The following is a 12,947-nucleotide window of genomic DNA, read 5'->3' as shown; positions in this document are numbered from 1 at the left end:
GCATACACTGTGTACTATGCAACAGACAACAGGAATTACGTACTTTCTTTCTTAACAGAATGTTATGATGATTTCTGATATGAGGTTCAGTTCTACGGTGGTGATCGCAGGGTGTGCACAGGTCAAGTGCCACTATGACCCTCCAGAAATTAACGAGGACAGGGGATGATCGTTCAGCTCTTTAATGGCAGATTTAGCGTGGGTGTGGGTATGTGTGTGTGTGTGGTTCTACAAACAGAATGGAAAATAGAACACAAATTACAATCAAATTATAGACAACAATAATCACCATATAACATATTACAGCCACATACTTGTCTTATAGGCCCTAATACTAAGCTGGCGGCTTTTACTTATAGTCTGAACCATATTTGACAACAAAGAAAATAAACATCTTCCCATCACTTAACTCTTGTGCCCCACTCACTTATGATGCCAACTAAAGAAGGCAAATACACATAACAAATCCCCAACTCAAACTGAACTCAGTTTGGCCTAGGCGAACTTAGCTTAGCTTAGCCCGCTTAGCTTAGCGATAACTTAGCTTATAGAAAATGTACAAACAGAGGACGTCCAGAGCAAGAAACATACAGGCTATCCTTCTTACGGTGTGTTCACACCGAACGCGATGGACGCGAATAGAGCGTCAGGTTTACATGTAAAGTCAATGGAAAGGCGCGATGACCCGCGATTGCGGGTCCCGCGAAAATTCGGAAGCAGATTTGCGTCGCGAAAACGCCAAAACGCGTGAAACGCGCGTCAGTGTAGCGCGTCTGGCGCGTTTCACTCGCGAATAAAACCACGCGCGTGAGTTTTTGTGTTGCATTTTGTGCATACGCGCGTTTCGCGTCTACCGCTCGAGTTGGAAAAATCTGAACTCCAGCGTCAAATCGCGCCGCGACAACCAATCAGGAGCCTGGTGACGTGGCTGTTACCTAGGTCAAAGGGGCAGATCCAGCCAAAGCCTTTCATACTTCAATGGAGGGGAAGGCTAATCAATGCGGTAGCAAACAACTCGGAGCTGTACAACACCAGCTGCTTTCAGTACCGAGACAGGAATAAAAAGGACCGAGCTTGGAGGAAGATATGTGAAGAGATCGGGCAACCTGGTAAGTTCATTCATTTCTCTTTTGAAAGTTTTCACTGACCCAGGGAAGCCGCACAAAAGCTAGCAAGCCACCGCTATTTTCCCACTGACGTACAAATACCGTTCTGCTTTTATGCATGTTGTCATTTAGGAATATATTTTATTGTTTATTAATAAACAGCACACAGTGGTCACTGCTTTGCTTTTTCGCTGATTTTTTATTGCACAGTACAGCATTGCATTCTGCAGCCTGATTGACAAATCTCCTGCACTTGCCAAATTTATCACGTTTGGTTTTGATAACCATCGCGTCCAATAGAAAAAACAGCACAAAAACACCCATAACTATGAGCCTCATTCGGAAAAAGGCGCACGAAAGTGGCGGGCAGATGAAGACAAACCGCGCATAATAATACTTTTACGTTTTGCAATCTACAAAGGTTTGCACTTTGAGAATCAATTGTGAGAACTGTGACCAGGGGCTAGTTATTCTGAGAACCCCTGCAATAAATGAGGGACCACTGTCTACTCTACGATTATTATATCCAACCTGTTAACATTTAATACTGTATTGATAGAACCAACTGATTCTGCAGCAGAGCATCCCCAGTCCCTGAGCTCCTGCTGCTGCACCCACAGATATGTACAGCAAGCACTGATACCTTTTTAGTCGGTGGGATTCCCTTGTGATCACCTTTACTAAATATCTACAACCAATCTGATTATATCCTGTTATTGTTTTTTTTTTTTTTTTCAATGTTGAAATTAAAATCTAGTAGCAGCCTTCTCATTTCTTTGTGTTTTGTGCTGTTTTACAGGCCCACAGAGGAGGACGGCTCTGAGGCAGATGAGGGACGGGTCCCAGGACGGTCCATCGGCGGTGGAGCTGGCCATCCTGGAGTCCCTGAAGAGGCCACACCAGTCTCCAATGGAGCATTTCCTCCTCAGCCTTGTTCCTGCTCTGGAGAGCAGCTGGTCCTTTTTATTCCTGTCTCTCTGTAAATTCTTATATTTTATATATTTATGTTTAATGTTTTTCTGTTTGAGACTTTTAATATTATTTCAAATAAATGTTTATAATGACTAATGTCTCAGTTCTACTACACAGCAAATGTTGGCACACAACTTGACACATGTAGAATTTATTTCATATTATACTAATGACAAAATATACTGATACAGTGGGATGCAGAAGTTTGGGCAACCTTGTTAATAGACATTATTTTCCTGTATAAATTGTTGGTTGTTACAATAAAAAATGTCAGTTAAATATCATACAGGAGACACACACAGTGATATTTGAGAAGTGAAAAGAAGTTTACTGGATTTACAGAAAGTGTGCAATAATTGTTTAAACAAAATCAAGCAGGTGCATCAATTTGGGCACCACAAAAAAGAAATGAAATGAATATTTAGTGTATATCAATGTGTGTGTCTCCTATATGATATATGGGGTGCCTTTGTCTGGATGTGCTTCCCATCCAGAGCTGCACAGCACAGAGGAAAGTTCCAGCGCTCCTGGAATCCCTCTGTGATGGACCGCCAGTCTCCAGGTGAAGGCACAGCCATGAAGTCGTCCACTAGACAGTCCCAGATGGACGTCGCTGCCTGGGGGGTGATCTGACACACCGACTCTGAAACTGAACGCGATGGTCCTGAAGGAGTCCCCGGTGACAAGGAACCTGGACAAAATTGTTCAAAATCAGTATTATGTGTACTGCAGTTACAAAATACATTATTCAAATTCCAAAATACTTTTGTGATGTCAGATTTAAATCACAAAACATGAATCTTACATAAAACCTTTTGTAATTATAAGGATAATTACAAAATGTATATTAGATAATATCTAAAACAGTTGTGTTTTGTTTTAACTTTAACATATCATAATTTGATTGGTAGCAACTTTCACAACTACAGTGAGCCAATCACTCACAATTCCTAAACATGTCAATCAGGTAGGAATGAAGTAAGACATTAATAGAAATAAAGAGTTGTATGTTGACATGTAGCCCTTTCCTTGCTTAAATCATTGTTAATATTTTTGAAAAATTAATCTGTGATAAGACATAGCTTATCAAGATAGAACCATGTAACTAGAGATGAACCAAACTGTTCACAGTTTTATCTAACTCTGTTTTAATAAAGGCTGTGACCCCTGCTATAGAGTCTGACAGCTGCAGGGATTATATACAAATATTAAACTATCCCAGAATTAAACCAGGTCTAAATAAAAAGGAGTGAGTATCACTACAAGGTTAACTCAGTGGTCCTAATGCTACAGTTTGATATCAGCAAACACCGAGCGCATACATTGATGTGACACCACAGCCATGCTATCATTCAAACACTGATAACAGCATAAATCGAATTAAATCGGGACTTGATGAGACCTTCTGAGTATCACTAGAAATATTATAAAGAGTCGTCTCTGTACCACAGTTTGCTTTCAGTAAACACCGACAGCATTCACTGTTAGCATAGCACATCCATGTTAGCAGTGTATAACTGGATGGATTAGCATATTAGCACAGATATCAATAAAGGACTACCGTATTAAATAGTTTTACTAACCTCAGGCAGACGGACAGGCGCTCTGCAGGTGGGATTGAGCGCCTGTAGTTGGTGTCTAGGCGGGCGATGCTGGGACCGACGAGGGAAAGCAGGTCCTCAAACTGGCCGAGTGAATGACGGTGATAGCGCTGGAATCGGCCGTCATCCAGGCGCAGCTCCTGGAGCAAGTGGTGAAACTCACCAAACTGCTCATGCCTCTGGAGGACCTGATGGACCCAGGTACGGCGAGGACGTCTTTTACGCTGCTGCTCTGCTCTCCACAGTACATAGAGAAGGGAGACTCTCTCTTCAAGCGCTAGCTCGATAGCTGCCATCTTGCAAAGATACCAGTCTGGCACAACTCCCTCCCACATTCCTCCCACATTTCCGGTTCATGCGCGTCAAAATATCATATTTTGACGCGCGATGGATTTTTCTTGGACACGCGTTGAGACGCGAATGTACACGCGTCAAATTAGGGGCGTTTGGGGCGTTTTATTCGCGTCCATCGCGTTCGGTGTGAACACACCGTTACACAAGAAATATCCTGTAACTCACCAGTCTTATGGACGCACACTCTCATTGAACCCACATAAACTGCTCCCGAGCATAACTTGTGATTCACACTGCCTTCATGAACACCATTTTCCATCCCAGTCAAACATTACTCACAAAACGGCCGCGCCCTCTAGTGGCGAGGCAGAAAACTGCATCACAGTCCTGCCTTCAGAACAGCCGCCCCCAAACTTGCCCTCGCAAGTTTGCAGAATGTCATTTACTGTCCATTTTGTTCTGGTACTGCAGGTAGTCGAATAAGGCGGCTCACTGGGCGTACGTAGGTACGGTCCTTTACGTCCACTTCTGCAGATCGGATCAAACCATCAGCTCCGGGGAATACCCTGTTGATCTTCCCAACAGGCCATGATGCTCTGGGAAGATGGGGATCCACTATCATCACCACAGTGCCCAGCTGGATCGGAGCAGTGTCTTTCTGCCACTTTGACCGTGTCTGCAGTGTAGGCAGGTAGTGGCGTATGAACTGTGTCCAGAAGCGATCGGATAACACCTGACAGGTCCTCCATGATCGTCGTCCAATGAGTTCTGAGTCGTGGTATATCACTTGGGGTAGGGAAGGGTCTAGCCGCCCCATCAGCAACAAATTTGGGGTAATGGGGTCTGGGTCAGCCACGTCTGATGACACGTACCCCAAAGGTTTCGAGTTGAGTATTCCCTCGATCTCGATCAACACTGTTTGGAGTATTTCCTCTTTTACAACCTGTGAGCCCAATGTGGAGGCCAGAGCTGCCTTTATGGACCTGATCTCTCGCTCCCAGGATCCTCCAAAGTGGGGAGAACTGGGAGGGTTAAATCGAAACTTGATCTGCTGCTCTGCTAACTTGCCTTGTAAAGAGGGATGCAGGGCTTTGAAAGTTTCCTGGAGCTCCCGGTCCCCACCTCGGAAATTTGTTCCCTGGTCACACAGTATCTCAGCTGGTTTCCCACGACGAGAGACAAATCTTCTTAATGCCATTAGAAATGAGTCGGTGTTGATACTAGACAACACCTCAATATGAATGGCACGAGTCGTCAAGCATTTGAAGAGCAGGCCCCAGCGTTTTTCATTTCTCCGACCAACTTTCACCTGCATTGGCCCAAAGCAGTCGATGCCTGTTGAGAAGAAGGCTGGCTGATGTAATCGTAGGCGTGCAAGGGGAAGGTCAGCCATCTTTGGGTTGGCAGGTTGGGCTCTCCATTTTTGGCACTCAGGGCAGGAGCGCTGTTCGCTTCTTACGGCTTCACGGCCGCGAAGAATCCAGTATTTCCTTCTCAACTCTGCAAACAATCTCTCTGCTCCTGGGTGTTTCAAATCACTGTCAGCCTGTCGGATGAGTAGTCTGGTGACTGGATGTTTAGGGTCCAATACTACTGGATGTATCACAGCAGCTTCCAAATCATGGCATCGTCTGAGACGACCACCTACTCTTATGAGTTGAAGCGACTTATCAAATTCCGGGTCTAGGCAAAACAGACGGCTGGATGAGAGAACTGGTTTCCCAGTGGTCAGGCACTGGATCTCATCAGGGAAACTGTCTTTCTGAGCAGCTCTCAGCAGAATAAGCTCAGCCTCCTTGTAGTTCTCTGATGTGAGATTGTCACCAGCCGCCCCGTGAAGGCACCTGGCTGTTTCTTCCAAAAGCTTGCTAAAACTGGTCAACTGCTGTGCATCAGGCAGGGAGATAGAGTCAGTAGACACAGCTAAGCAAGTTATTGGTTTACGCTGCTCCTCAGCAAAGTCTGTACATGGTGTGGCTGGGTGCTCTGGCCACTGGTCTCGATGTAGCTGCAGAAACGGGGGCCCACATGCCCACCGGGACTGGACTGTGAGGTCTTGTAGCCTTTTACCCCTAGTTAGATCATCTGCCGGATTGTCATATGTTGTCACATAACGCCAAGACTGGCTGTCTGTCAGTTCCTGGATTTCAGCTATCCGAGTTCCCACGAACACCTTGAAATGACAGGACTCTGACTGGATCCATGTTAGGACAGTGGTGGAGTCTGTCCATAACACCACTCTGCATAGTGGTAGGGTGAGCTCTTTGGTCAGCAGGCTAGCAAGTTGAGCTCCAGTCAAGGCTGCACATAGTTCCAGACGTGGCATGGACATCTGCCGTTTAGGGGCCACCCTAGAGCGGGCAGTCAGGAAAGCAACTTCCACCTTTCCAGCAGCACCTTCCGTCCGTAGGTAGGCAACGCTTCCATATGCTTGTTGAGATGCATCGCAGAAGATGTGCAACTCACGCCTACTGTCAGATTTGTCCAGCTCTGGGCTTACATAACAACGTTGTAGACTAATGTCGTCCAGATGTTGCAGCTCACCCTCCCATTCGTTCCATGCCGAGAGCAGGTCACTTGGTAACAGGGGGTCATCCCACTCACGCTTTTTGTCCCACAGCTGCTGGACTAGTACCTTCGCCCTCGTTGTGAAGGGGACGAGAAACCCTAGTGGGTCATACTGACTCGCCAGAACCCGGTAGATGTTTCTCATGGTAGGAGGATTCCTCTCCAACTGCATGGACTTGTAGTGCAGAGTGTCAGAGCAGCACATCCAGCGCAAACCTAGAGCAGGTTCTTGAGGGTCCATATCAGTTTGATTCAGCCACTGTACGCTGCTCTCCGATCTTATTTCCTTTGGTAGATGGCTGATGAGATCTGGGGTGCTGCTGGCCCACTGTCTGAGCTCAAATCCTCCCTCCGATAATAGTGACCGTAGTTTGTCCACAACCTCTGTGGCCACATCTGGAGAAGAGAAGCTCTGTAACCAGTTGTCAACATAAAAATTCTTCTCAATGGAGTCACGCACGTCATCTCCCTGGTCACTGTGGTCATGGACGTGTCGCTGGAGTGCATAAATTGCACAGCACGGTGAGCATGTTGTCCCAAAGGGGAGCACCTGCCATTCATACACCTTGGGATGGGTGTCTCGTTGCAGATCGCGCCAGAGGAAACGTAGTAGTGGCCGGTCCTCAGGCAGTAGTCTCACCTGGTGGAACATCCCCTTGATATCACTGCTAACTGCGATGGAGCGTTCTCTGAAGCGTAGCAGCACACCAAGAAGAGAGGCCCCCAGGTTCGGGCCTGGTAAAAGCAGCTCGTTGAGGTTCTGATCCCTATAGGTGAATGAGCAATTAAACACCACACGGTTCTTTCCGTTGTGTGTCACCATGTGGTGGGGGATGAACCATGATTCTGTGGAGGCCCTCATTTCCTCCTCACTGATTTCTCTGACATAGCCTGCTGCTATCAACTTTGCCATCTCCGCTTGATAAGCTTTAGCCTTCTCTGGGTCTCGACTGAGGCGCTTCTCCGTGCCACGTAGATTGGGGAGTACTGCTTCAGGTGGCACCCGGAGTGTAGGCATATCACTGACACGCAGAAGGGGAGTTGAACATCTGTTTACTCCCTCGACATTCAGTCTTGTCGTCTTTGCCTCCAAAAGCCTCATAGCTTGCTCTTCCCTCCGAGACCGTGTCACTAGTTTCTCACTTCGATATGGGAGAGTGTCAAGTTGCCAAAGCCTCTCTACTTGACTATGAAGCTCTGATTGAGGAGAGGCAGTTGAGAGGAAGAGGCACTGTTGTGGTTGAGCAGAGTGCTTAAGGGAGGGGATTGGTAGTACCCAACCAAGTCTAGTCTTGACTGCAGCTGGTCCTCCAGGTAAGCCTAGGCGCACAGGTTTGATGGGCGTTACTAGGTGAGGACAGTCAGAGCCGATCAGAAGGAGTGGCTGGGCATTTGTGAAGGGCTGCAAGGGAAGCCTTCTCAAGTGTCTATATTTCTGTTGAAGTGCCTTCACAGGGTAGGAATGTTCAGCCAAGCCTAGGTCATCTGCTGTGAAGGCTCTCTCAATGGTGAATGTTCTGGATGGTTGGCTGGCAGGGGAGACTTTGACTGTCACTGATGCGCCATGCAAGGTTCTCAATCCTTGTCTCACCGTACGTAGAGTAAGACTCTCTGCCGTGCCCTGTAACTGCAGTCTTTGAGTGGCCTCAGGGAGAAGGATCGTCCTCTCAGATCCATCATCCAATATGGCGAATGTCTCCAGGGTGTGCTCACCGTTCTGCAGCAGCACTTTGGTTATCTTCAGAAGTACTTGGCTACAGCCAGCACGCCGGTCTAGATAAAGTACCTCAGTAGATGGTTTACTCCCCAGCTCAGCGACGTGTTCCATTGGTGGATTGGGTGCAGCAGGTCTGAGATTCACTTCATGCAGGGCCTCTAGGTGTTTTCCCCTGCATGTCTTACACTGCACTTTAAGTCGACACTGAGCGGCCTGGTGGTGCCGCCCACAACGCCAGCAGCGATTGTTGGACTTAATCCAAGTTGATTTCTGCTCCTTAGTCAGCATCTTGAAGTTGACACATTGATCTAGGAAGTGCAGAGTGTTATTACAATATGGACAATAAGCTGTGTGCTTGTCTTGGACCTCAGAAGTGGAAGGGGTTGTGGCTGAGGACCTTTGGGGGGCAGTGTTGTGTGTTGCACCATGCAGCACGGTGGTAGTCCTTTTGGTGGCTCGTTTATCTCTTTTCATGCTGCTCCTGTCTCTCGAGCTCTCCTCTACCTTCTCTGTGTGATCTCCGCCCTCTTGAATGACCAGCTCATACTCCAGCCACTCTGCAAAGTCTCTCAATGATGGTATTCCATCTTTCTGTGGGTAAAGGTAGCGGCGGAAAGCAGCACGTAGGTCTTGGGGTAGCTTTCGTGTCAGTCTAGCAACATGAGACCCGCATTGCAGCTCTATGTGTCCATCTTCCCCAAGTTGCTCTAACATGCCGACCAGAGCACGGACTCTCAGTGCAAACCTTCTGAATCCAGTTGTGTCACCTGGGCGGATGCTGGGCTCATCCATAAGCTCTGCTATCCTCTGCAGTGACAGCTGGTGCGGCTGACCGTAATGTTTAATGAGCGAGGCCATCGTGTCAGAGTAGGGGTGAGGTGAGTTACTGTAGGAGTCAGCAATTAAAAGAGCTTCCTCAAATTTAAGGTGGTCACATAAGACCTGATATTTGAACCTCTCCGTTGCATCAAAGGGGAGAATATTGTCTAGGGCAAGCCTTAATCTAGCAAACTGCCTGGGATCACCCTGCATGAACTCTGGGATGGAGGGCGATGGTCCTCTGTAGGTCTTCTCCTTTACACCTATGGCTGTAGTGGGAGCCAGCACTTGTTCTGGGGGGAGCATGTTCGCGTCGAAACTAGGTCCAGCTAGTGATTGAGATAAGGGGGTGGACTGTGGCGCACGAGGCTGAAACTCAGGAGCTTCAGTGGCTGAGGGTTGCTGTAACTGTAGCTCTTGTAAGCGTTGGCTAAGCTCTTGTGCAATGGCTGGTAGCGGTGGAGGTGGAACAGACTGTACCTCTGGTAGATCAGGATGATCTCTTGGGAGAAAAACTGGAGGTGGTGGTACTGGCCATTCTTCAGCTGCATCCTGTGTGTAGGATATATTGTGCTGCTCTGGTCTCAGGGGAAAAGGCTGTGTAGTTAGAGGTGTGGAGACCCAAGTGTTATCAGCTGAAATGTAGCCCCCTGGTTGCTGGGCAGAACGTAAGCGGGTGGATTCCAACGTGCTGACATTACGATCCATCTGCCTCCTCATGTCTCCTACCATCATCTGAAGTTGCCTGTTGTCCTTCTGCAGTTGCTGCACAATGTTCATGAACTCCTGAGGGATGCTGGATGACACTGGAGTCTGTCCTGCAGCTCCAATAGAACCAGGAGTCTGGGTGAGGGGCGTCATCTTGGCGTATCCCTCTCTAGTCTGCTGTTGCTCCAATGTAGCAGTGGGTGGCAGTGTGTAGCCTTCATACTGAGTCATCCATCCTGGTGGTCGCACAGCCCTCCGTGGACGTGCACCTGCTCTCTGGGGGTCATAATCCATCTTCACTCTGTAATCACCTATCCGGCTCGAAGGACCAATTTTGTTATGATGATTTCTGATATGAGGTTCAGTTCTACGGTGGTGATCGCAGGGTGTGCACAGGTCAAGTGCCACTATGACCCTCCAGAAATTAACGAGGACAGGGGATGATCGTTCAGCTCTTTAATGGCAGATTTAGCATGGGTGTGGGTATGTGTGTGTGTGTGGTTCTACAAACAGAATGGAAAATAGAACACAAATTACAATCAAATTATAGACAACAATAATCACCATATAACATATTACAGCCACATACTTGTCTTATAGGCCCTAATACTAAGCTGGCGGCTTTTACTTATAGTCTGAACCATATTTGACAACAAAGAAAATAAACATCTTCCCATCACTTAACTCTTGTGCCCCACTCACTTATGATGCCAACTAAAGAAGGCAAATACACATAACAAATCCCCAACTCAAACTGAACTCAGTTTGGCCTAGGCGAACTTAGCTTAGCTTAGCCCGCTTAGCTTAGCGATAACTTAGCTTATAGAAAATGTACAAACAGAGGACGTCCAGAGCAAGAAACATACAGGCTATCCTTCTTACACAAGAAATATCCTGTAACTCACCAGTCTTATGGACGCACACTCTCATTGAACCCACATAAACTGCTCCCGAGCATAACTTGTGATTCACACTGCCTTCATGAACACCATTTTCCATCCCAGTCAAACATTACTCACAAAACGGCCGCGCCCTCTAGTGGCGAGGCAGAAAACTGCATCACAGTCCTGCCTTCAGAACACAGAGAATGTTAAAACATATATGTAAATATACTTTACTGGGGAACCAAGGGGGAAAGAGAGACAGTAGGTGGTCAGAGGTGGCATTGCAAGTTATTATTATCTGCTAAAGGAGTTGACAAAACATGTCTGTAATCATGCTGTTTAACCCTTTTCAGGAAAAGATCATTTGCAAAACAAGAAAGGATGATGCAAGAAAAACTGAAAAAGAAAAAATGCCAAAGCCGAGATGTCAAGTTGATCTGTTTGTCAATGTCTGCAATAGCTAAAATCAAAGATAGACAGAGAAATTGATGAAGAAATTTCAAGCCAATATGAAACAAACTAAAAAAAAAAAGCAGCTAGATGCTTTGACATCGACATTGTCCTGTTTTTGCGTGGTAGACATCGGAAGCATACACACACATCCATCACTCTGCTTAATCAGCCAGTGACATGTTTGGACAGTCATGATGAGGATGAGTCCATGCATGTTCATGTGTGTGTGCAATATGCTGTGCAGAGCTTGTCAATAACGCACATACAAATGGAAAAAAATGAAACAAACACGTACGCATTGACACACATAGGCTGTTAATTAATTTAACTTTCAGTCACATTTTTCATGCTTTTCGACATAATGCCTTCTTTTATATTATCATAAATTATGCAGATTGTACCTTAAATAAACGAATTTGTACTAGAGATGCAGATGAAGTTGTTTACTCTGTATAATCACACTGGGAAATAAGTAGTTGTGTTTCAGTGTGCTGTACTAATCATTCTGAGTGCAGCACTTTAGTAGGCAACACTGCACAGCAGTTTTGCATCACATTATTCAAACCCCTCTTAAACACACTACATTATCTTTGCAAATGTCCAGGATATAATAAATAGACCAAAGTCAAATTTAAGTATGTTATCATTGATGACCAAACCATTAAGTAAGCATTTCAGATGGCCGATTGGCTGGTATTTCCTTGTATAGTCAATTAAAAAATAAATAAAAATACCAACATGTTCCACTCTATTACTGGCATAACTTTGCTTAAAGAATAATTATTTTGCTTATGCAGCTAAAAAAGGTTACTGCTTTATATGGCTTTTGGCTAAGAGAATGCAAATATGTGGCATTTTGTTACAGATTTCCCATATTACAGTTTTTCTCAAATGCTAAAACACAAAAGCCAATCCTCTAAACCAAATGACCAGTTGTCTAAACACATTTACTAAATCTAGCCATCATTTACCAATATCATAAACACATGTCACATGAAGACACAATTCACAGAACACAATCCTCTGTTGTCATAAATATAAACACATCTTTCCTTGCTAAAACACAAGTTGCAAAAGAACTCTGCTCATATTCTCAAATGAAAGCTCATGTGATGCAACATGCTTGCCACAGTCAGCAATATTTGAACACAATGAACACACCTGGCGTCATTCATTACACACAACGACTCAAAATTGAAGACACCTGTTGCTAATGCTGTGACCACATGTATAAAAGCAAGTTCAGAGTGCACAGTATGCTGAAGATTCCAAACAAACACAATGGATGAAGGCAGAGTCAGGGGAAGAGGAATTTGATGCAGAGGAGGGAGAAGAGCTGGCCCTGGAAGAAGAAGAGCAGGCCAACAAGGAAGAGGAGTTCAAATGAGAGGAGGAAGAGGAGCAGGCCAACGAGGAGGAGGAGGCCAACATGGGAGAGGAGAAGGTCCAGGAGGGAGAGCAAGACAACCTCGCACTATCATTATGGACGAGATGCGAGCAACAGTCATTGACAATGTCATTGTCCATGGCATGACAATGGCTGAAGCAGGACTAAGAGTCCGTCCAAACCTGAGTAGGTTCACCGTGGCCACCATGATCAGGGCATTCAGACAACACAACAAGTATTGTACTCGATTGCTTTCTTTGTCACAATACAGTTTTACAAACCTGTGAAAGTAGTCTTTTGGTTTCAAATCAGTTGTGACTGTATTGTAACATATGTCAATTGACAACACATGTTTCTTTCTGTAGAGTTGAAAGAATGCCACATAGAAGTGGGAGGGTTGCCATATTTACAGTGGCACAAGAAACGCTCATTGTGGAT

The 12,947-nt window shown here is 45.9% G+C and overlaps 1 protein-coding gene and 1 long non-coding RNA gene across 2 annotated transcripts; one reads left to right on the top strand and one right to left on the bottom strand.

Moving 5' to 3' along the window:
- Window positions 1-808: 808 nt before the first annotated feature.
- Window positions 809-2,468, top strand: LOC146684703 (uncharacterized). The gene is made up of 2 exons (XR_014917182.1): window positions 809-1,109; window positions 1,906-2,468. It is a non-coding gene; the product is annotated as an uncharacterized LOC146684703 (long non-coding RNA).
- On the bottom strand, window positions 2,214-4,025 carry LOC146684702 (uncharacterized). Its single transcript, XM_085444010.1, has 2 exons — window positions 3,662-4,025; window positions 2,214-2,769 (listed from the first exon to the last, which is right to left on the bottom strand). Exons 1-2 carry the CDS (start codon window positions 4,012-4,014, stop codon window positions 2,526-2,528), a joined length of 597 nt encoding a protein of 198 aa, XP_085300136.1. The 5' UTR covers window positions 4,015-4,025; the 3' UTR covers window positions 2,214-2,525.
- Window positions 4,026-12,947: the final 8,922 nt, after the last annotated feature.

The sequence above is a fragment of the Copadichromis virginalis genome, linkage group LG20 (assembly GCF_057382275.1).
Source record: "Copadichromis virginalis isolate Kocher_CV1m ecotype Utaka linkage group LG20, C_Virginalis_male_GT1.1, whole genome shotgun sequence".
NCBI classification, from domain to species: domain Eukaryota; kingdom Metazoa; phylum Chordata; class Actinopteri; order Cichliformes; family Cichlidae; genus Copadichromis; species Copadichromis virginalis.
Note: the sequence above shows the minus strand (reverse complement) of the source record. Positions and strands in the feature narration are given on the sequence as shown.